The 24,732-nt window shown below is 36.7% G+C and overlaps 3 protein-coding genes across 10 annotated transcripts in view; all 3 read left to right on the forward strand.

Annotated features, from left to right (window-relative positions):
• Positions 1 to 2,294: 2,294 nt before the first annotated feature.
• On the forward strand, positions 2,295 to 4,473 carry LOC135691085 (uncharacterized). The gene has a single exon (XM_065208837.2). It carries the CDS (start codon positions 2,989 to 2,991, stop codon positions 4,315 to 4,317), a length of 1,329 nt encoding a protein of 442 aa, XP_065064909.2. The 5' UTR covers positions 2,295 to 2,988; the 3' UTR covers positions 4,318 to 4,473.
• A 3,246-nt stretch (positions 4,474 to 7,719) lies between these two features.
• LOC135690868 (selenocysteine lyase) lies at positions 7,720 to 20,241 on the forward strand. Of its 2 annotated transcripts, none has more exons than XM_065208553.2 (5): positions 7,720 to 12,872; positions 13,315 to 13,498; positions 14,151 to 14,335; positions 14,965 to 15,297; positions 18,780 to 20,241. In XM_065208553.2, the coding sequence occupies exons 1-5, from the start codon at positions 12,255 to 12,257 to the stop codon at positions 18,831 to 18,833; spliced, it is 1,374 nt and encodes a 457-aa protein (XP_065064625.2). In that variant the 5' UTR covers positions 7,720 to 12,254; the 3' UTR covers positions 18,834 to 20,241. The 2 variants fall into 2 exon arrangements, with proteins under 2 accessions (XP_065064625.2, XP_065064626.2); XM_065208554.2 differs by having other exon boundaries at positions 7,722 to 12,872; positions 14,965 to 15,301.
• A 3,207-nt stretch (positions 20,242 to 23,448) lies between these two features.
• Positions 23,449 to 24,732, forward strand: part of LOC135690589 (septin-7) — a 29,842-nt gene continuing 28,558 nt past the window's right edge. For 3 of the 7 annotated variants that reach the window (XR_010516655.2, XR_010516656.2, XM_065208181.2), the window contains exon 1: positions 23,449 to 23,929. Coding sequence is in view for 5 of the 7 variants with exons in the window: in XM_065208181.2 (XP_065064253.1) it covers positions 23,744 to 23,929 (186 nt within the window). In the remaining 2 variants the exon portion in view is untranslated. The remainder of the gene's footprint in view (positions 23,930 to 24,732) is intronic. The other 4 variants (XM_065208182.2, XM_065208183.2, XM_065208184.2 and 1 more) reach the window with 4 other exon arrangements.

Raw genomic sequence — 24,732 nt, forward strand, 5'->3', positions numbered from 1 at the left:
TTGCTTGCAAAAATTATTTTCTTTTCTTAATTGTTAAGACTACCAGCTATTTAGAGTCAGGGCCAGAAAGACATTCTAAGCTCCAATGTCGCTACTTACTTGAATTTCTTTAGTTGAACCCTAAGTTAAAATGTCCCGTATGGGAAGCACAGAATCCGTAGTTGCTGCTGTCAACACAGATTTAAGCTCGTTTGAAAACGTTGGAGTACATTCATTTTTAATTAGAAACTCACTGTAAGACACGAGTACTGGATAAAAGGAAAAGTTAAGAAATTCAGTACCCGAAGCAAAAGATTTGGAAACAATTGAATTTAAAGAAAAACCCGGAGCGCCGATGTTTCAGGAGACTCTGTAAGGAAGATTAGCATATATGATAAGCATAGCATACTTGGCAGAGGCAAGACTAGGATAACATAATTTTTTAAAGTAAATTTTCCAGATGTAGAGCCACTTTGTGGATAAGCTAGAATTAATTATTATTATTACTATTATTATTATTATTATTATTATTATTATTATTATTATTGTTTTTATATAGTGCAGCTTTAGAAGAGAAGCGAATATCCTGAAAAAATATAGGATAAAAACTGGAGTATTCAAGGTTGACTTTTGCTTTTATGAAAAGATGAGTGTACCAGCTCTTTAACACGTGTACCTCAGTTCAACACTTTATCTTTCCTCGTATAATTTGTGTCGCTTTACTTAATCGAGCATTTAGTTTTCACCAATAAACAGATACATATCGCTGGTTGTAAACCCATTACCCGCAATAAATAGTGAACAATGGACGTTAGGATGCCCGAACACCAGCAAGCACGTTTGTAAGAAATTTTTAAACAGATTAAGAATTCTGCATCGTTGCAGGTTTCTCACAAACATATTTGTGAATCCAAGTAAACATAGAAATATGTTGCTGGTGGATGAAACCAAGGGTGCTTTCCGCTTCGCTTTATTTTTCAACACTGTTGTTGTATAATATTATCTGAAAGTTATAAAACTGAATCTAGTAGATACGAGTACAATTAGGTTCTCACAAATGTCTGATCAATCCAAACTTCCATTAAAGCTTAATTCTAAGTTTCCACAATTGTTCTGTTTTTTAATATATTTATAGTGCTCTCATTCTTTCCTATTCGTCTTGTTTTCTCTCTGCTTGGCTCGCTTCTTTATGTGCCACTTCATAACGGTAACATGCTCGAAACGTCCTGCTTTTCACAATCTATTTCATGCTGATATTTAATTTATTCGCTAATCATATTGTCATAACTTTTTACGATGCTTATTGAAGTTAAATTATGCGTAAGATTATAGATGGCTAGAAAGTTTCATTTTCAGAAAGATCCCCAGCAAATCGCCAGCAAATCGCCTTAAAGAGAATTCCTCAAAGCCTGTGAAAACCTCTGAAAACCTTTGAAAACCTTTGAAAATCTCTGAAAATCGCTGAAAGCCTCTAAAAACCTCTAAAAACCCCTGAAAAACCCCCTGAAAACCTCTGCAAACCTCTGAAAACCTCTTAAAACCTTTGAGAACACCTACGTGACCAAACCTTAGAGAATGCATGACCAAAAATAAACATAGAGCAACCAGCGAATGCCCTCAATAATGTTTATACCCAAAACCATAACCTACCTACCTAGGTTGCTACGTTGTTTAATGCAGTTGGAATAATCAATGAAACTTTTCAGCTGGAGCCTAGTATATTAAGAGGGCATTAATCAAAGGAAATATAGCTTTCGCCATTATGAATCTGGAAACAGTCTTTTGTAGCCTATAACAATGCGAGAATTTGTGATAATATCGAGTATTACTTGGTAGCAATTCGATCTGAGTTTTTAAGAGAGTGCATGCGTCACGTAGCACGCGGGAAGGCTTGAAATACTTGGCAGCTCAGTCGCTTTAATGATGGATAGTTTTAGCTGTTAATTGCTAGTTAATCCAATATTTTTATGTTGCCGATGGGAATAAGAAGAGTTTCTTCTAAAAGTCAAAGAACAGTAACTTCAATTTTCGAGGAAAAGTTCAGTCATCCCCCCCCCCCCCCCCTCCCCCTCTCCTGGAACAATGTCGGATCACTGTAAAAATGATGGAGTACGTTCTCCGTGCGACTTGTTTGATATTTGCCTGAAATTATGCATTTTTCTAAGAGAGAGAGGGGGGAGTTTCTAGGCCAAAAAATTAACTACGTAAAATTATAGCACAAGCCTGTTAGGTGTTTCAAGTAATTCTAGAAGGTATTGTCGTTGAAAGTAAAGAGACAAGCCATGATGCCCGAGGAGCTTTACTTCAAAATTGATTTGTTTTGCCCCTTCTTTGATTTTCTTGTCTTGAAAAATCGAGATATTAGAGTTATTAAAATGTCTGAGATATGTAGCTTGTAAAAAATGAAATATAAAGTATAAAAATAAGGCTATGAAAATATAAAAAATGAAATTATGTGATCTATTATTTAGTTAATGAAAAGGAAAGTTTGGTATTCCTTTCATTTTAGATTTCAAAATATCTCCAAGATTGTTTATTGACAAGGGTGGCGACCTCTATACGCAGTGGTGGGTAACACATAAAATATTCATATCTAATTATGAATAAGCACTTGTCGTTGATTCAAATTGTTTTGGTTCTAAAACAAATTTAATTGTTCCTTACTATTTGGCTGCATAACCATTTGATCTGTTTACAAAGGATCTAACGATGCAACCTCAAATATTTATAATAAAAAAAAGGGAAATCACAAACAAACGCGGGCACTAGCTGCTTGTGACCAGCACTGTGCTAATTTATAAAACGTGTTTGTTTCTCATCGTTCAAAGCTGCAAGGTCCTAGCACCATTCAACAAGGTTACGCATTTCCGAAGACGGTCACACCATTGAATAAATATCAGTCCTCGAGTGTGGCAGTGCCTGAAGCAGACTGCCGAAGCTGTGCGTCTCCAACTAGATTGGGGAATCAAGGAAGAATTGTAAAATTACCTCTGGGATTATTACAGTGAAATGGATACTGCTATAAATACAAACGATGTCAGAGATGAGTCTGGTGAGATTCTAAAACGATTTCCACTCATAATGGCAAAAGAAGAGAGCAAAGTTTCTTGCTTGGCTTCACCGACGCTTCCACCGCTAATCCCAATTAACAGCTTTACATCAAAGTCTCCTTTAGAGACGGACAAGAAGAATATCTCGCCAGGTGCAGCAAACTTCAGCATTTCAAGTATACTATCAAGCGATAGCAACAGATCATTGGTGCTGGAGAGTGCGAAAAGAACCATAGTGCAAAATGAAGCAACGGGAGAAAAACAGAGACCTAGTTCAAGACGTTCGCATGATCGAGGGGTGCCTTCTTATACTTGCATGATAGGACAGGCGATATTAAGTAGTCCAACACAACAAATAACACTAGGTGAGATATATGACTACATAGAGAAAAAGTTTCCATCAATCGAGGTTAAGGTCAAAGGATGGAGAAACTGTGTGCGGCATAATTTGTCGCTGAATGAATGTTTTGTGAAAGTCGGTCCATCAAGGCACGGGAGAGGCAACAATTGGACCGTACATCCTTCGTATATAGAGAGTTTTCTGCGAGGCCAGTTTAGAAAGAGGATGTCGACACGAAGGAGACGAGGCCATGTCTTTGGGCCGCCTTACTGGGCTGACCAGAAATTGAACGGGATGAGACTTAACGCAGGAGATTTGTTCCCTACGATATACCCGTCACCAAGAATAGACACGTACGGTGATTTTCATCATAGCTTAGACACAGATAGACACACAGAGCGATGTTTGGTATCCAGAAGGCCCTACAGATTTGAAGACCAGAGAACAGAGAACACTCTTCCATCTCGATGCATGCCAGGCTCCATTCACTACAGAAACCCTTTTCACCATTTTTGCAACCAATTTAAAGCCCCTGTCTCTTCACCTACAGATATCAGAAGCGAAAATGCAAACAAGGGGCTTTTTATTCCCGGGAAAAGGCTTGGTTTTGTTCATGAAAATAACTTCGAACATTACAAAAATGAAAACTTTCAGGATCGGAGTAACTCAGAGGACAAGAAAGTATCTAGACATTCAGGTCCTACCGCTGTCAATTGCCATCAACATTATGATGGGGGCCTCATACTTCATTTTCCAGATAAAATATCGACGTTAGATCAATCAGTGACTGAAACAAGACCATTGAAAGCCCATTATGAAGGGCTGAATCTAGCACGAAACCATGGGAACTTCATTCCCCCGTCAAGAGACAGCAAGATTGATACGCTAGCAAAGGCTTGCTCAAAAGTTACCGAACCTCTTTCTAAATTTATTCTTACAAATGCCTAAAAGATTATTCCTTTAATGTAGTTATAGTGATTTTTAGCGATATATTTGTTAAATGAATAGACCAGAAAACACAATATTATACAGTTGCTCTTTATGTCTCAACTACAGCTTGAAGGGTTGATCAACTGACATTTTATGAGCGAAACATTTAACAAGAGTCATAATATACTACTCAGTTTTGTATACTTGAAGTTGTGGCTGTAGTAAAGTCTATTTATTCGAACAAAAAGCAGAAACTTTAGTCAGTTGGGGATTTAGGCCCACAAAAATAGCCCTGGATGCTTAGAAAATGACTGATTTTATATCAGTTGCCAAGCCATAGCCATGATCATAATTTTTCTTGTTCAGTTTAAGAGTGGAAAACTTGGTGCTTACTAGTTCCAGTGATGAAAAGCATCAGCGGTTGTAATGCAAAATACTTATTACTAAACTCAAATCGTTCTCTAAGAAATATGAATATACTCTTAAATAAAAATTACTTGAAAATCATCTCTTAAATTCACATTATAGCCAATGAAAAATTTACCTTTTAAAAAGCAGCTTGATGGGCCAAAATGTGTTTTCATTCAATTATCTAGCTTCTTTGGTAAGCCAAACAGTGGAGTAATAAAACAGCTACATTGTTCCAAAGCCTAAAAATAGCCAACTATTAACCGAACGATAATTTGTCAGCCATTGTCGTATCTGGGACGTAGCGTCATGGAAAGGGAGTTTTCCACGCCAATAATTTTCAAAAATGGGATGACGCCCATTTAACTATCATTCGAGATTAGCTATACCTAAATAATATTTGCCCCTAATCTCCCTCCTCCCCCACACATCTAAAAATCAAAAAAATGTCTTGTTACGCTGCTTCATAATCAATGTTAGCTGTCTTCCTCGTTGGCTGTGTCTTTAGTTACCAGTCCCTTTTTGAGGAATCTATGGTAACATCCACGACACGCATTGCTTCTGTTTTGATTTTAGGCCATGGTTTGCTCAACTAACACGTTTGCTGTTATTAATATTAACGGCATGCATTGATAAATTTGTTCATAAAACTTTGTAAACAACAACTGGTACGCGTGATAACTCAGGCCAAGTTTGTAGAATACCAGTGATTTTGTGTAAACCAAATGATAATTGCCATCAAAATTCGATCCCTGTTTAATTGAATTTTTTTTGAGAACTAGATTATTTCTTGCCGAGGCTGAAGATTCTTGATTTTTGGATAATTTGACGGTCAGGAATTCATATTATTTTTTTTAATTCAACATCGATTTCTTTTGCATTGTTTACTATATACTTTTAAGACCGCTAAAAATAGTTTTGCGAAACATTTTTGATCGCACTGCTAATTTTCTGTTAACACAAAAGAAATTTTTTACTTCTAACTTTTCATCTGAGGCTAGACAGGTTGTTACAAAGCTATTTTTGGACGAATTGTGTCTCGGTGCTCTTATTACGTGTTCTAATAATGGCTAAACCGATCGATATTCATAATTTAGTTTTCAAACAACCCCCCCCCCCCCTCCAGCCTCTCCCCCTACATAAATCAGTCTTTGTGTTAAGCCTTACGAACTGATTTATTACTCAGTATTTCAATGCATCATTATCATTAATTCTTTTAACGAATTGTGCCTAAAATTTCAAACACGCACCTTATAATTTATTCATGATTATTTGCATTATTTTGGTTTTTGGCCACTAATTATAACCAGTAACTGGTCACTGCCGCATGTCTTTCCTACCCTCTGCTTATTGCTACTAAATTTAATGTCAAACAACTGGTTACTTGCATAAAGCATTTTATCTCAAATAACTGTTTGACTAAGCTCCATTTACAGTCACCTTTTCAAGCAACATTTGGTTTGCCTATAAGCGGAGTCTAATGTACCTTTTTTTAACATCAAGGGCAAAAAGACACGAGTAAGCAATGATTTGGGCGGAAAAAAGTAATCCCCTAAAAGTTTTTTAAGGCAATCTCATTGTAACAGAATGCTAATAGTAAATTTTCACTATTTTCGTTCATTTTGCACCCCCCCCCCCTCTCTTCCCTGTTTCAATTCAACTCATTATTTAGCTGCCTTTGAAAATTAAAGCAAACCAATAATTAAAACATAACCTAAATACTGTGTGTCCACCTTCTCCGATCTATTTATACCGATTCAAGAATTTTTGCTCAGCATTTTTGCATATGCATTTGATGTAATTTAATACACACATGTAACAGGTTGCATGCAAAATAATTGCAAATGCATTGACATGTAAAATTGTAGATTTAATATACATCGGACGAACAACGAATGGGAACAGCTTCTTCGTCTTTCTCCTATTGGTTTTTACCGTCCTTTTCAAGACATTAGCCTTGCCACTGTTCTTTTTCACTTGTTTCGCTCGTAGTCGTTCTCATTCAGTTCGTCCAATTACCTGCCTATTGATTGCAAATCATTATTTATTTGTCTAATCCATGTGTGTTTCGGTCTTCCTCTGTTACTTTTCCCTTTCTTTAGATGTCTTTTGAAGACTAATTTTGCTGGTGCTATGTTTAGCAACCTTAGCATGTGTCCAAACCATTTTAAACGAAGCCTCTTTACTTTGGTTGTGATGGGTTTTTGATGCGATCTTTTAAATATTTCTCCATTCTCTATTTTGTCCATAAATCTTATTCTTAACATTCTGCGTAGCAATTTTCTTTGGAAGCTGTCAAGACTTTCTTTTAATTTTTCGTTAGGGTCCAGATCTCACAATTGTACAGCAGCATCGGATATATAAATGCGTTAAGTTTTCTCATTTTTAGCTTTACCATTTTAATTCTAAGTCACAGATAACTATTCAAAGGTCAGTATACGTTATTATGCCATTATAAGATTGGCAGTTGTCGAGCCTTCTTTTTTACAAGGATGAAGTTGATTTGATTTCTAGCTGGGGTATTGCCAGGGGATTCCCATGTTGTTCTATGCGCCATTTTGTGATAAAAAGTGTTTTGCATAGTATCATTCTGTTTGATCGTCCAACCTCAAGAGGTTTTCTCCGTTTGTGTTTGTTATGCCTTTTCAAAATAAAGCTTACATGGCGTAAGTTCAAAGAGGCAGAAACACCTTCAGAACTAGCAACAGCAAACATCTTACATTCTTCCTTTATGGCAGCGATTATACTAATGAAAATGTAACAGCAAGCTTGATTAACCTATAGCAAGTATGCTACTAGCACTACGAAGCTTTCTAAAATACTAAAGGAAGATCAAGCTATGCCACTGGAGATAGTTGCAAACCTATAGCGGAGGTATTCATATTGACATTATGGGTGCTTATGCATGTGCATCTTATCGCTTAATACCCACCAGCCTACATCTTCCAAAAGGAGATGCACGAATCATTATGAATTTAAATTGATATGAATTCAGTTCATTAAAAGCAAAAGTCAATGTAGTGCGTTTTATTACAGCAAATATCGGCATTTGAATTTCATAATGTTGAGAAATTCACAGCAACTGACAATTGGAAATGCGTAACGATGTTGATAAAGTACAGATAAACTGGTTGATGACGTAGATATGGACTGGTGGGTTTCGCGCCTTTTTTGTAGTGACGTGTCATCGAATGCGCGTATGAGAGGGAGTCACACATGATTTCCGAAAAAGGTGCAATGCAGCTGTGTAAAAAGAATATATATATGGGTTATATATATTTAGTGGCATTGAAGTAGATAAGCATGAGATGTGACGTTGTTTGCTTACGCTAACTCACCAAGAGACTTGCATATACAAGAGATAAACTTTGAATTAGTTCTGCTGCAAAATGAGTGGAACCCCATTTTGCTATAGCGCATTTATTGGACGATTAATCCTCACGAAAGCACAGACGACTATTATTTCAATTTGCTTCAGCTTGGAGATCCCTTTTCTCGTCATCTTAAATGGAGCCTTGATTATGGCGCTGATCAAAACGAGGCAATACAGGTCGACAGCCAACAGGTTCATTATCTTGTTGTCGCTATCTGATCTATTCACCGGGGCCGTTTCAATTCCTCTACAAGCGATATTGTTTGCAACCTACTCTCACAAAAGGCAGTGTTGGTTTGAGCTGATGACGATGTTCATCACTCAAATGAATGTTCACTTCTCTGGATATCTATTCATGATTATCGCAATACAGAGGTACTTCAAGACCAACCCCTCTTTAAGATTTCGTACCTCACTATCAGTTGAGTATTTGCTCTCTCCAATCGGATCAATCGTTCTTGTTGTAATTGCTCTCATTGCATCAGTAGGACATGGTCTGGTCACTACATACTTCTTTAATTCCACAAAATCAAAGATCCCAAACTACACAATGATGGCATTCAACGTCATTTTGGGACTGACAGTGTACTTTGTTTATATACGGCTATTCTGGGGGGTTAAGGTGCATGTTGCTGCCAATTATGATGGCAAACAGAGCATCGGTGGGGCACGAACATCGCATCTCAATACCACAAATCAACAGGGAGAAGTCAGATATTATAAGAACTTCACCAAGACGATCTTCCTGCTTCTGATATCGTATGCTTTGTGTCTCGTCCCATTTGTTATTCTTGACTTCGTGACTGGTTGGTACTCGTTTGTGAAGAAAACACCAGCACCACAGACAATTCGATTTTTGTATTACTTATCATTCGCTCCGGGGTATTCTTTCGGCATCATTAATGCTGCGATGCTTTTGTACAGAAACAAAGAAGCAAAAAGATTTCTCAAGGAACGATTGACAAGCACAACAGTTACAAGTGTTTCTTATTAAGAACGCTCGTTTCTGATGATTCTTGAAGAACCCGAGCGGGATGACATATTCATTTGACAAGAGGGCTAAAAGTGTTATGGTGATTAATTATCGGAGAAAACTATTGTGCTACAAAGGATTGTGGGAGGAGCTGCCTGTAGAGAGAAGCTCACGTGACAGTTGATGTCCTCATCAAATTTGTCAGAACGTAAATGTTACAAAATTTGATTGAAACGCCATCAATATTGCAGTTGACCTAGAGTTACCTCATTTTCTATGTACTGACGCAATCTTTATCACATGCAAGTTTTCCGTGGTGGGGAAGAGCAGAGCATTGCTTTTTTGGCTTTCCCTATGTTGTTTAAACCAGGACAGATATAATACAAAAACGGGTGATTATGCATAGGATTAAAGTTCGTAGCTTTTTTGTTACTTAATATTAAAGTAAAAGTTGATATTAGCTACAACAGTAATGAAATTATACAAATATATCAACTTATAGAATGAAAAACTCTGAGAAAGTAGAAAACACTGTTTTTTTTAATTCATCTAACTGTGATTGCGGATAAATGAACGCTTAGAAAAGTTCATGGAAAGCTGAAAGGCAAGGAAGGGTTTTCCTCCGCATAATATTCGTTCCAATTTGGCATTATCAGATAACTTTGCCACTTTAGCATCATGTGCATTACAAGTTGGGGAATTTTACAGATATGGCTGCATTTGAAATTATGTATATTATTTCTAACTGTGATTGTTCCTTTCCTTTTCATTGTCATTTTACCGTATTTCTTTGTACATTTCAGAACAGCATTGATATGAAAGGACATTTCTCTAATAATAAACTTTAAGTTCAAAACTTTCTAGCCGTAGAAATATGCTTCACTCCCTCTGTGGTCTATAAGATAGGATACCAATACGACTTCAAACAAACCCGAAAGGGTATCTGTTTTTAAGTCCTAGGGGTCACCTCGCACCTTATATATGGAGGGAGGGGGGAATCAATCCGATAACTTGGTAGATTTAAATTTGCCAAAAGGTTTAAGCACAAATATTTTTTCGATCTGTGTTATAATGACTTTAAGTTGCAACAGGTCGATAGTAATGTACTTGTGAACTGTGTTGTTTCGAAATTGTGTTTCTCCGATCTGATTCATGTATAGTAGGTCTGGTAGTTTTCGGTTAATTTGTTATCTGAGTGTGTAAGCTTTGACTGAAAAGTAATTCTGAAAGAGAGACCCCTAAACAAATATATCAATTAATTACTTGCACGTTTCATGAAACCTGCACGAATGTGGTTTCTGGAAATAAAGTCGTCTACATAAAGAATTGTATAAGCCACCGGTAACAATAGTGCTCTTTCCTTGAACAATTATATCTTCTAAAGTCCCGCTAACAGGGGAACTCAATTTCGATGTCTCCACGCAGACTAGGAAGGATACCGTACAAGAAGAAGATTGTTTTTTATCAAGAATCAATCTTTTGCAAGCTTATGTTTAAGTTTAAGAGAGATAAAATGGTAGAGTTCAAAACCCCTCGACTCAGTGTGACCAGATCTAGCATAATATAATGCTTTCAGCATAAAATTGACCAAAAATCGTCATTTAGCATAAAATCTAGCATAATTTGGAATCTAGCTTAACTCTGGCATAATTTTGATAGTTTTTAAAAAATCGCTGTTTCCATTGATCTGTTGTCTATCACCACCAAATGGAAACACTTTACACAAGAATGTGTGACTTTCCACTTTCAGGGTTTAGCCAGGTGTTTGGAACGGTTGGCAGCCAAATATTTTATGGTTGGCAGCCAAATTCAGTCAGCTAAATTCAGTACACAAAAAAGCTAAATTTTTTACAATTGCGGGGAGTGATAGTGTAATCAAAATTTGCTTTGTAGGTTACAAAGCTTTCATTTACTTTTATCTTACATTGTCTGTTATCTTTTACGTTGTTTCATGTTTCTTTATTTGCAGTTTAGAAATCATTTTAAAACAAATTTGAATATCCTCTATGTAAAAAATTTATTTTCCTTTGCATTTTTTGTGATTTTTTGCAACATGCTGCCAGAATTCTGCCAACTTTTGCTTCTTCGGCCAAATCAATTTATGACGGCCAAGGGGTTAAGAAATTTGGATGTCAAAACCATTAATCTAAATTGCCATTTTGTGTAGAAAAGATGGCAATTTTGAGTACACTGTGTTTTAGATTCGGGGTCAAAAAGGCCAAATGGAAACTTTGGTCACTTTTGTTATTCTGAGCATCCTCTAGCCTCTTTTACAAGCAGGGTTGCCTTGATTTGAAATTTATCATAATTTTTGCAAATCTAGCATTATTTTATGACAAATTTGGCATAATTCCAAAATTGAGATATCTGGTCACACTGCCTCGACTTAACTTCACTTTTGCAGCCCGTTTGTCCGTTGAACAGGCTCTGTTGTCAAAACAAGACCACCTTTGACAAGAGCGAGTTGGACGAGGTGAATGATTTGTTGGTCCTGTTTTTCTATCGTATTTTAGGTCGATTTTTAGCCCCTTTTTCATTGGGCAACTCTCATGTTTTTATATACCCTTTTTGAGGAAGAAAAGTTCCATTTTGATCTTTTGCTGGTCTTGTGTTCAAATGTTCAAACAATGGTTTTCCTGGATTATGAGTCCTACTTATGAGACACATGGCTTGAAAACGAGGGGGCCATCCCAAATAGGTTTTTCTCAGCATATATCTTTATGGAAAGTCTGCGGGAGATGGTCCTGTCCCTCCCTTGACATGATCCCTAAAATGGTTCCATATTTCTTTACTTTATTTTGTGCTTTATAACAGGACGGTTCCTAGTTGCTACTCCGAGTTTTTACGCTTTATGCGTTCATCAGGCAACTGCCTATATAGCATCGAGCAATTTATTACATATTGGTACACAGTAGCTTTAATATTTTTATTTTTTATTATTTTTTATTATTTTTTTCTTATTGACCCAATCTGGTATTGCTGAAAACACCATGATGATCGCTTCAAATGAACTGCTGTGGCGGAGGAGCAGATAAGTAGAATGTATGTTGTTGTTGTCACTGTTGCTTCTGTTGTTGTTGCAGCTGCATGTTTACAAGTTTTATGTTGTTTACCACGTTGTTCTGTGGTTTCTACCCCTTTTTTAAGTAAAAGGGGGTTTGACTTAAAACTAACCGCAATAAAAAAATATTGATTATCGAAATGAGACGAAGGGCTGATTCTAATTGCAACAATACCGAAACTGGAGCTAAAACCAGAGCGATAGGAAATGGTGCAGTCCCGTTTAGAGCGCATGCTGATCTGAATTCCAAGAGTATTTATCTAGACTTTAACGCGACGACCCCTTTGGCACCATCAGTTCTGGATGCAATATACGCAACTTTGAAATATGCCTGGGGCAATCCGAGCAGCTCTTACAAAGAAGGAAGGATGGCCAAAGAAATAATCGATGAGTCGAGGAGCCACGTTGCAAGGATGATTGGCGGATTTGCTACTGAAATAGTGTTTACCTCTGGAGGTACTGAAGCAAATAATATGGTTTTTCATTCTGTAATTAGAAACTTTAAGAGGTTATCTGCTGAAAGTCAAGCGCAGAATATGACTTGTGAACGTCCGCATGTTATTACCTCCAATATTGAGCACGACTCGGTTATTCTTGCGTTGATGTCGTGGGAGAAGGCGGGAGAAATTGAGCTCACAGAAGTGCCAGTTTCGAAGAAAACAGGTCAAGTGAATGTCGAGGATGTCATGCTTGCAATTAAACAGAACACAGTGTTAGTTTCAATCATGTTTGCAAACAATGAAACTGGTGTCATTCAGGTTAGTTTTGCCACCTTGATGTGTTATATTGTTGCACAATATGTTCAATTCCGTGACTAATTCATGAAAAATTATTAAAAACTATGAAAGAATGGTTCCTTGTTTCTATTATTTTAACTAAAAATATTGTTTTATTGCCCCACAGCTGTGCATAATAGTGTCAATCAGATCACTTGGATGCTTGCTGTTTTAAAAATTCACCATTGACCTTGCCACAAGCATTGAGATCTATAGTATTTTACTTTCAAGTGACACAGCTAAAGGGTTACTTGTTCAACAACTGAGTTATAGTCTAAGCAACAGAGTTCATATAGTCAAAAGTATTGAAAATTGTGGTTATATAGTAAGAAATATTCTGTCACAAGTCAGGGGGTTGGAATCCAGTGATATAATTCACATTGCTGTATGTTCATCCCAACAGTTTAACTCTTTTTGCCTTCAGCCAATAGAAAAAATATCTGAATCTGTGAGAATAAAGAACATATCAAGACAAAAAGACAATCTTCCTCGAGTTTACCTTCACACTGATGCTGCACAAGCCATTGGAAAGATACCTGTTGATTCTTCTTTGCTCAATGTTGATTATTTGACAATTGTTGGACATAAATTCTATGGACCAAGAATAGGTAAGAAAACAAATTTTTCCTGAAAAAGCAAATAGTATGAATTGATTTCATAAGTCATTAGTTTTTGTGGCTTTTAGATACACATCAGAATCATAACTGTTACAGTTTAGCTTTGGAATGTTTTCTTAATTGAATTATTTATATTGCAATCCACAAATGTGATCCCTGACTGATCTGAAAACGTAATGGCCGATGAGAAGAAATCATAATGTGCAGAGCCCTAGAGACAGAGGGATGGGAAATTTTTTATGAAAAATTGTTGGGCAGGACTTCCCTTGTATTTTGACATACAATTCAAAATATCAAATGCTTTGTTTGTTCTGCCAATAAAATCATCATGTTGTATTTCATGTTTTTGGCAACTATTTCAAGAATTTACCTTTTGTTTATATATTGACTCTGTATTTATAATGTTTAATTAGTCTTTTGGAGCTATGTAATTTTAATTCTATTTATGTTTGATAATAACACAGAAAACCAGAAACAAGTACATTTTGTTTGGCGCCAGAGTACTTTGGTATCTTCAAATTTTTTGGCACAAAAGTCTATGTAAATTTATGACATGTAGAGTAAAATTATTATTTTATGAGACATGGCGATTTTTATAAGTATCAAGTTATTTTCTAATGATTATTTTCTCTTTTTTTGACAGGTGCTCTTTTTGTTCATAAACTTGGAACTGAAAACTCATCACCCCTGTTTCCAATTTTTTATGGTGGTGGACAGGAAAGAAATTATAGACCAGGTACAGAGAACACTGGAATGATTGCTGGCCTAGGTGAGGCTTGCAGATTGGTGACAGAAAACTTAGACAGCTACATGAATCACATGCAAAAGGTAAAAATCCATGAGTATCATTTTGTGAAGCTATAATGGTTTTTCAAAATCATTGTAATTTTTTTTGACACTGTAACAGTCTACAGATTGAAATTCAGGTTGTAAGTTAGCTAGGTGCGGAAAATGACAACAGCCATAGCATCTTCTTTCTAAAGAAGTTAACAAGCATTAGCGTAAATATTTTCAAATAATTTTTTTGGCTATGTTAGAATTTTGATATTTTATAATATGGTACAGATGTTTTTATCAGACGTTTTACCATCATCCTAACGAAAGATCTCTATGGGCCCCTGTTTTAAGCCCCCTCTTTACCAAGTCCCCTCTCTAAGTTGTTCAAGAAAGGGAATGTAGCCAAACACTAGCATCAAGACTCTTACCATATAACATTTACTGCATGATTTTTCCAGTTTCCAAAGTCATGATTTCTAAAGAAAAACTTGTTGGTCCACTACTGCCTTTAGTTTCTATGGCAGCCCTTGCAACTGACACAAGGAAGGATTATCTGGTGTTCCTAGAGCAGCCTGTTCTATCTGCCAACATCCTTGGTTCATTTGGTGTGAAGCATTGAATTTATTACAAATTTAGTATTAGCATTATGTTGTCATTTTTGGCCTCTGTTTTTTTTCTAGGCCAGAGACTATCTTGAAAACCAGTTGGAAATCGAATTCAGGGGATGTATCAATATCAACAACAGATTCAAGTGTTCCAGGCGCTTACCAAACACATGTAATGTTTCAATTCTTGGAAAAAATTTGCAAGGAAGAAAGGTATTAGCAGCTGCAAAATACCTACAGGCCAGCGTTGGAGCTGCTTGCCATTCAAACAATGGAGACAAACCATCTCATATTCTCACTGCCTGTGGAATACCAGAAGAAATTGCAAAAAATGCCCTAAGATTGAGCATTGGTAGAGAGACAACTGAAAATGATATTGATTTGGTTGTTCAAGATCTGAAGGATGCAGTAGGTAAACTTAATACTATCAGTTGATAGTTTCTGATATATTATAATTAAATGGTCTTTAACTTGGTAGTAGTTTAAGGTGTGCCAAGTCGAAACTGGGTCAAGGCACCAATGTCAAACAGGAACCAGTTAAAACTGTTTGATGTTATCAAAAACAGTCAAAAGTTTTCGAGCGAATCGGTCTTTTGATTATTGCAAGGAAACCCCTGGAATCATGACTGTTTTTTGCAAATAACTTTGTTGTGAATGTAATTATAGAGTTTTTTTTGAGTATCTACCCAAAACAATGCTCTTTCTCATGGGACACACCAGTCATTTCGAAGTGTTCCCAAGAGCTTTTTGCATCTGTTTAGCATTTTGACATATTGTGTTAGAAAATACCACTTTACTGCTGTATTTAGTTTCATTTTTAATATAATGTAGAATAAAGAAAAGTATGATCGATGAGGCTTGTTTCCAGAATATTATTGCTGAAACATGGCCTAATTGGCGTGTCTGATTGGGGGTATATCAGGGAAGATGTGAAACCCCATTTTTTTCCAAGTTTAATTCTTCAGCCCCATTGCTTTTTGCAAGAATCACCTTATAATCCATACGCTGGGGTCAATCCCGTAGAAACTTTTTGTGCCTGAATTCGCTCTTCACAATCGTTAACTTCATCATTATGCAAGACAGAAAAACGAGGGTGGACATCTGGGTGCGTGGTAGGTCTTTTTCGCTAACAAAACCGGTTAGCGAAATCATAACAATAGTAATCATAACAGGTTTTGTGCGAGGTTTTCTGACCTTTTTCTTTGGAAGTGGTCATCAAAATGAAGTGAATAAACGTTTCTAATGTTAAATCTAAAATTGCCTATCGTTAAGATTATAAACTTATACTACGCATGCGCAAAGTTTTATGTTACGTTAATCAAAAACTTTACACTGATCAAAGATAATGAAACTCTTTGTGCATTCAAGAATAAGAATCTCGTTTACATCAATTGTTGCAGGTATAGTACACGTGAGGACAATCTTATTTAAAGAAATGTTTAACGCGACATTTCAAGTCCAAACAATCAACGAAACTGATAAAATAAAACAAACATGGCCTGTATCAGGCAACTAAACACGACTGTTCCAAACAAATAGCAAACAATCAACTTTGATCGTAGAGTTTAATGAATAAAACCTGACGGTTTTAGGTAGTTTATTCTGGCGGCATGCACCTGGTAGGTGCACATTTATGCAGTTGCAATAGATTGTGAATTCTTCTAAAACTGGTTCTAATCTAGACATGGGAATGGCATGATACTGGCTGCTTAAAACACCCTTTAGTTTTACTGCATGTTATGGTAGTGGGAGGTCTTGCGAACTGCAACTGTTACAATGCTTTTACTAGCTCATACCTGTTTCATCATTTTTAGTCTTGTGTCCCTCTCATCAACACCTGTACCAAGAACTTAACAGCTTTTGCAATATGCAGCTTTAACCTGTCAGGGTATACAATAACATGTAACCCATCGCGGTATTGTTCGGGACTGCTGTCCATGGCTGGTTGTTTCATTTCCACCTTCCTTGTAAAATCATTTCCAATTAGTGGCGAGATGAATCGTGTGCGTTTACAAATCAAGTTTCATCCAGAGCTCTGTAAAGCCATGTGCTTGATCAAGAGCGATTATTTTCAAGATCTTGGAAAAATTCTTCCTAGATATTGAACTAAACTCTCTCTGCAAAACAGCTCAACATATACCGCATTCAGTGTTGACTTTATGTCAATCACCAGAAAAATGAAAACAAACGAAATATCCGATTTTGTGGATATTGCAGGAATTCATTTGACTTCATTGCAAAATCCTCATTTAAAGCTCTATTAGCCCAAAAAGAATTTATTGCATTTTTGACCAGTACAAACAGCTTTCAATCGAGGATTCTGAAAGAAGGGGCAGGCAAGAAACACATCATTTCGATTTTTTGAACCAATACCAGCACACAAATACCAATAAAGATGAAGTCATTCTGGGCATGTAATGCCACAAGCAGAAGCACCACTCATTACTCTACAAAGATATGATCAGTAGAGGGACAGGCAATTCTCAGCCTGATGTCCAGAGAGTGGTCGATGATATTCCGTGAAATACTGGGCTACACTCTTTTTCCATTGACAGTGGGACTAGTTGAGAAAGTACAGCAGCTCCAGGTTGATAAGGAAAAAGTTGACTGCCGAATCATGCCGCATGCAATGCAGGACCCTTGAACATGAAACTGTTGTACTTCCAAATTCCAACAACGTTGTTTTCGTTATGTTATACTACTGGCATCACTTCAAGCACATGGCCTTACAGAGCTCTAGGTGAAATCGGTGATGGGAGGGATTCATCCTGCTACGTAAATCAGCAAGTTTCATTGGTGAAATGATGTTCAGCATTTGTGCTGCATTATATGCATTTACATGAAATGATTATGCAAGCAAGGTGGATATGAAGCAATCAACCAAGAATAGTAATTATTGCAAACCCTGATCCATTAGACATAACAACATGTAAATGTCGGAGCATAACAATTGGAGACGCATGCAAGGGTCTGTCAGATTTTATTCATTGAACTCACGATTAAATTTATTTGCATTTTGCTTGAAAAAGTCGTGTTTGGTTGCCTGACACAGACCTTGTTTGTTATTTGTTATCAGTTTCGTTGATTGTTTGGACTTGAAATGTCGCGTTGAACATTTCTTTAAATAAGATTGTCCTCACGTATACTATACCTGCAACAATTGATGTAAACGAGATTCTTGTTCTTGAATGCGCAAAGAGTTTCATTATCTTTGATCAGTGTAAAGTTTTTGACAAGCGTAGCATAAAAATTGCGCATGCGCAGTATAATTTTATAATCTTAAAGATAGGTAATTTTAGATTGAACAGTAGAAACGTTTATTCACTTCATTCCGATACCCATTTCAAAAGAAAAGGGTCAGAAAACCTCACACAAAACCTGTTATGGATAGGTTTCGTTAGCAAGCGCCCAGATGTCCACCCACGTTTTTCTGACTTGTATAATGATGTAAGTAACGATTAAAAAAAGTGAATTCGGGCACAGAAAAATTCTACAGGATCGACCCTAGCGTATGGACTATTAAGGTAAGAGAAACAGGAGCTCATCAGTAAACTTTTATTTTCAGATTTTAGATTATAAAACAACCACAGCGAAACGTCAGAATACGTACCTTCAAAAGCTTTTTTTTCAAAGCAGCGCAAAGCACAAGGAGATCTAGCGTACCACATATTTTCTTCCCTTATGAATATGCCAAAAAATTGAGGATGTTTCTTTATTGTGTTTCAAAAAATTTTCACGAATATTTCAATTTTATTCCTTATGTGCTGTTAATTTTGACTTTGTTCGCAGGGGGGGGGAGGGGGCTGCATCTCCCACCCCCAAGCTGTTATGTTTCCAGTTTTTTAGTTCGAGCGATTTTAATGTTTTCTACGAGCCGTAGCCTTTTCTAGGCGACCTCAGCTGAGTGTCAATCCTTTCATCTTAAAAAAGGGAACAATAGTTGATTTTTTGAAAGAAGGAAATATCATCATGGCCGGAGGGGCAACCCCCTTAGTCAGGCCCTTATACGAGCTGCATCTAAAGGTAAACTTTCCCTTGTGTATTGCAAAAGCAAAAGAACCATCTGGCAATATAACCTATTATATCCATTGCAAATCACCCTCGTAGAATTATGCCTAAGACTCTCTCATATCTATTCGGTCATATGTACAATATTTTTAATTGTTTTAAAAGATTTCCGCTCACTGATACTGTGGTGGACCTAACTTTGTAATATTTATACTGTTTATTAACCTTTCTTAAAGTGTATTCAAACTTTAGTTTGTTATGTTCATCAAGCTACTTTATTTATCGAAGTTTTAGCATGTATTTATCAGACAGTTCGCGGAGCATTTGCTGTAGCAACAACATCAGTAGAGACCCTAAATTAATAACAGAATTCTTGATGTATTTTTAATGAGAAATACTGGCTTTAAATTCTGTGAAGGCTTCCTCTGCTCGGTCGATTTTAATCTCGTAACTTAATGCTGCTGTTCATGGATTTCGTTGGGTCACTTTCAATCAAATTCCAGGGGGGGGGGTGTGCTAGAGGTTTCTGATTGGATATGAATCTGCCCCTGGAGGCTTTAAATCGCGGAAGTAATATCTTCCCAAAATGAAATTGATAGTAAAGTTGCCCTTCCTCTACTTCAACGACAGCATTGGATCACAGTTAAGAGAATCTCAATCTTTGATTGGTTATTTCTTTTTACCGGTCTGTCACAAAATGCTCGATGCCATACAAGCTCTAATGTGTAGAACCGAAGAGTTTCACGACTAATGCGATCATCAGGCGACCACCTTAAATTCTCGAATAAGCCCCCACCTAAAAATCATTTTTGCAAGTAAGCCCCCCTCCCTCGAATAAGGGAAGCATAATTGCAGAATAATACTGTATCTTATTTCAAGAATGTCCAGAGGACAATAGCTATACAGTATTACTTCCTTTGACTGGAGACCAAAAAGCAAAAAAGCGACTTTGGTGATGATAAAAAATTATAATATTTGTTAGATCGTCACACTTATTGTAATTTTTCAATTCATTTCATTGAGAAATATATGCTGTTTTTATGTCGACCTTTGAGGAAAATACTAAACTTGAAATAAGCCCCTCACCTTGCATAAGCCCCCTCCTCAAATAAGCCCCCGGGGGCTTATTTGCAAAAACGAATTTTTGGGTGGGACTCACAGTAGTTCTAAATTTTCTTTAAAGCTTTCAGTGTTATAGAATTCTAAAGTGATGACGTCACAAAAGTATATTTTTGGAATTTGATTTTGGATCTCATATCCTGAAAGAGCATCCTCTCTCAACATGTGCAGAATAAGTTAAATATGCAATGAATTGGCTGAGATATGGTCATACTGGCCACTTTCCCAACAAACCTCACAACATTTGTTTATGAACAGATCCAAATTTACAGTAATCAGTTAGCAAACGTTAAATCTTTCATTGGCCATCTCTCACTCGATTTTTGACATATTTAACTGATTTTGCATATTGCGAAGTATTTTACGGTGTTCTTTTTGGTTAATTGGTCAAAATTCAAAAGTTCTAAAATTATATTTTTATGACGTCCAACTTAGGAACTCTATTAAGAGAGGACAAACTCAGTTAGGGGTCAAACAAGAAAGTCAGAAATTTAATCCATTTTTCAGGGATAAAATTTTGGGAGGGGCCCGGTTTTATTAGAAAGATTAATGGTTAATTCGCTGAAATATTTAAATATTCTTAAATCTGTTTGTGCAGTCATAAGACAATGTCTTTTTGTGCAGATAAATGTGCGATTCGTTCGAGAAAAAAATTTGTGATATTTTCAATAGGCAAGCGGCACTGATTGAGCAACCTTTACTGTCATGTGCACATTTCTGATTGGCCTACTTCGATCCTCAACTGGGTACATATATTTCCTAGCGTAGAGTTTTTGATCTATGTTCTGACGTTTTGCAGCCTGAAGAGTGTCAGACGAAAAGCTTAAGTGGGATTAAAATGTTTGCTTTTTCAAAACCAACTTTAAATAAGCTTTTTTATAAGAGCAATTTTGCAAGAACATGAGCCTCATAATTGGTCAGAAGTCAAGAAAAAAATTAGAACAAGCTGTGGCTTAGGTACGCGAAAGTATTTTTGACCGAAGTCTGTTTACATACGCATTTAAATTATTGGCATTACCTGCGAAAACGTGGCTATTAAAAAAACTCTATCATAAATAGAATTTTTTATAAAGGATGTAACTTCTTCACAGGAAAAATAAAGTTTTATATCGCTATTTCTTTAATTAACTGATTGATATTTTAGGAACAAGTTAGGAACAATCCGGTCTCAATATTTTAGAAAATTTAAGAATTATCAGCTTAAACCTCAATTAACTGGTTCTTATAATAAAAATTTTTGCTGGGTTGGATATTTCAAATGAATTTATAGCACCAAACGACAAATCTTCAAAGGATTTCAATTATCACTTCCAAAAAGAAAATTTTATCGACCTGTGCATATATTTTGATAAAACCTGTTTTTTCGTATTCTTTTGGTATCTTTCAGGTGCACTCAGACTAGGGGAACAAATGGCCCAGACCTTGTAAATTTTCTATTGCGCGTGCATTTAAAAAATCTCGTGCATCAGGACAGTAAGGTTGGACATTTCATCACAAGCTTGAAAAAGGCAACTGTGGTTTTTCAGCTGATGATAGCGTTAGAAATTCCATAGGAATTTACGTCACTTTTTGTATGAAAAAGGAACCACAAAATGAAAGTGACACGAGATTGCTCGTGTTATTTGTGTACTTTAAGCATCAATTGCTCTTTAAAATTGTTAGGCCCATTTCTAAATTTTCGCTATTATTGAATAAACGTTTGAAGCAGTTTGATTAATGGAAATATTCACGTTATCATTATGTCACAAGCACCGCAGAGCATCTTACGGATTGAGGGAGGGGGGGGGGGGCAAAAACGCTTTGGTTGGCTAAGCAAATTTAAAACAAGAGCATATTGCGGATTGAGGGGGGGCTAAAACGTTTTGGGTGGCTAAGCAAACGCAAAATTAAGAGCAGGGCGACTTTTTGTATTGTTTTAATGACATTATGGAAACTTTCGGGAGGACTACAGCCCCCTCAGCCCCCTGCCTCCGCATTCCTTGTCATACCACCATATTTCTCGGCGTACAAGTCGAGTTTCTAGGTCGGTAAAATACACTTGAATGTCGACCTCGACTTATACGATGATGATGTTTATGAGAAAGCTTGCTTTATATTCAATAGTGCAGCTTACAGTAAATATATCAAAAATTTTATGAAAAGTATATTCTTTTGAAAGGATTTACTTTTGATAGGAGAGTGTGAACTGCGGTTTCAAAATTAAAATTCTTTCTCTCGCGAGTGTCGGGATTTTTGTCAGCTAAAACTAAAATTGATTAGAATAATTTTTGGACTTGGAGCAGCAAAAACGTGCATCGAGAGAAAGTTTGTGGGCCAGCTCATACGCTGGGTATTGCTAAAAACCGGGTACTTTTAACCAAAAATGTAGGGTCGACTTACAAGCCGATAATTACGGTATCAAGCAGTTCTTTGAAAAAAGTAACTGCAGTTTTGTGATGGAGTCCATCAATCCTCAGCACATTGCAATATCGATTTTGTATTTCTTTTAAATCGGATGAAAATGTCTAGGGAAGGGTAACCTGTTGACAAAGTATCCTTCGCGGTGCGTTTCTATAATTCTGAAATCTATTTTCACGTTGCCAAAATTTGTGATGGGTGTCTTTTTTGGTGAAATAGGCGTTCCCTGTTCAGCAAAATCCACTTCCTGTAATTAATTAATTTGGGTGCGGCTTAATATTTTATATCCCTACAAATCCTTGTAGCTTACACTGCTCTGGTGAAATGGTGCAGAAAAACTTTGTCATAATTGGCTAAGTTTTCAGAGTGGGGCAGAAAAGGAGAGGTTTAATATAACATCACTTTCCATTCTCGACTTGCTTGGCTAATAGGGGGCATGTCACCTAGCTCCCTAATTCTCATCACTTCATTCTATGCATGCTTATCTCCTGGGGTTAACCCCCATTTGTTCAAAGCCAGTTTATTACCATGGAAACTTTGCAATTTTGTTTTACTATAATTTCAAAGTTCCCTTAGAGTTTTTGGTCTAACATTTCCTTTGAGTGGGATAGTGTCAGTAGCGTAAGTCAAGTGGGAATGTTAGGGAGGCCAGCGGGGTAATCTTATTGGGGAGTTTCGGGAGGTGATATTGTGACCACGCCGTTTAGGATACTGGAAAAACTTGCCTTTATGCCACGTGTACTTTATTCATGTATCAATTTTCTGACCATTGCACAGATAAAGCACGAATTTCCTGTTTTGGATAACCTCACGTAGGGGTCGAATCCCCAAGACAAAGCGTTTCAGACGACTTGTGACCCTCAGGTAAAAGAAGAATGGGAGTTTCCCCCGTTTGAGAATCGTTTACCCAGACGATGAAGAACATTCACCTTGCTGCACAGTCTAAGTGGAAAGAACACTACACTGAGATTAAGGACCACTGTTGACCAACCAATAGCATGATTCGTGCACAACGATCTGACAACTTGTTCCCAAAACAAAGAACTGGATTGTTAACCGCAAATTCCAACACAGCCCACCTGAACTAAAATCAAAGGCCTTTGTGGTTTGGTTCTAATGTCGGCAACTTTTGCTGCGCTTGTGTTTCAGAAGCTATGTCATTGCTACGAGCTTTTCTTCATGCAAATCTGCAGCAGAGAATGAGAAACTGACAACTTTAAAAGGAGGATTTGGTGCAATTCCTGTCGTATTCGTCTAATATCCAGATTAATGCTTGCAGGCACTTAAGTCGCTGATATTTGGTCATTAATACACTTTATAACTTCAAACAATGGATGAACACAGACTTAGCAACGGCGATGCAATTGACGCGTCCAATGGTAAAGTTTCGTTCAATTTCACACCTATTAGAGCCCGTTCTGCACAGGATTTGTCCCAAAAATTAGCACCAGCATTTGCGCCAGTCCCACAAAGTCCCACAACCCCAATCATGTTCCAAGAGCCACAAACTTCCAAGGTGAGACTCTTAATGTTTTTATTATTGCGATTGTAACCACTTTCACACATCCATTTGTTACTTTGATGTTCAAATTAATTGAATTAGTCATCTGTTAGAGATTATCATGACTTTTGAAACCTTTTTGCACCTTTATGTACAAACCAGTATGGGATTAAGAAAAGTTAAAAACAGGCTATCGATTGAAATCATTTTCTAAAATTAAAGTCGTAAGTGGCCGTTTATTTATGGGCTGGCAAATGTTATATTTTTAACATCACCTCATCTGATACAAGAAATTGAATTAAAACGTAAGAAAGCTGTTAACAATACTCGCTCCACAGCACTTTAAATTGTTCTCTTCACAATAAAGGGATTGAGTTGATGATATTGTTGCATATAAAATACATCCTCCTTTTGTCTATGAATAAATATTATGAGCAGCAGGCCAGGAATTTTGGATAATGAACGGGTTTATAACGGGATGGCGGGTCTGTTCCTGAAGTCTTGTGGTTCCGCGCAACAAAGAGGCAAATTAAAATCAGAGACGGCCATAAGTTTAAATTTTTGGAGCTCTGATAATTCTGTCACTTCGGAGAGTAATCTGGAATGTTGTATAACTTAACACCCAATCACGAGAAACGATTTAGATAAGGGTCGTTCAAATCAAGATAAATATGGTATGGTAGTATTGACAAATTAGTTGCTCGAATACACTCTTTTTTTATAAGAAACTGGCTATAAGAAACGAGTACTCGAAGCAAAAAAGTTAAGAAACTGTTAAATCAGGATAAATCTGAGAACAACGAATTTTGTAAAATCTA

Source organism: Rhopilema esculentum, chromosome 4 (assembly GCF_057945365.1).
Source record: "Rhopilema esculentum isolate cy_ngs chromosome 4, ASM5794536v1, whole genome shotgun sequence".
In the NCBI taxonomy this organism is placed as follows: domain Eukaryota; kingdom Metazoa; phylum Cnidaria; class Scyphozoa; order Rhizostomeae; family Rhizostomatidae; genus Rhopilema; species Rhopilema esculentum.

What these genes read in the sequence shown, in the direction of transcription:
- LOC135691085 (XM_065208837.2), top strand. Translation starts at nt 2,989, where the DNA reads ATGGATACTGCTATAAATACAAACGATGTCAGAGATGAGTCTGGTGAG.
- LOC135690868 (XM_065208553.2), top strand. Translation starts at nt 12,255, where the DNA reads ATGAGACGAAGGGCTGATTCTAATTGCAACAATACCGAAACTGGAGCT. An exon ending in ATGAAACTGGTGTCATTCAG is followed by an intron (nt 12,873 to 13,314) that starts GTTAGTTTTGCC and finishes TTTTGCCTTCAG; the next exon opens with CCAATAGAAAAAATATCTGA. An exon ending in ACATGAATCACATGCAAAAG is followed by an intron (nt 14,336 to 14,964) that starts GTAAAAATCCAT and finishes TTTTTTTTCTAG; the next exon opens with GCCAGAGACTATCTTGAAAA.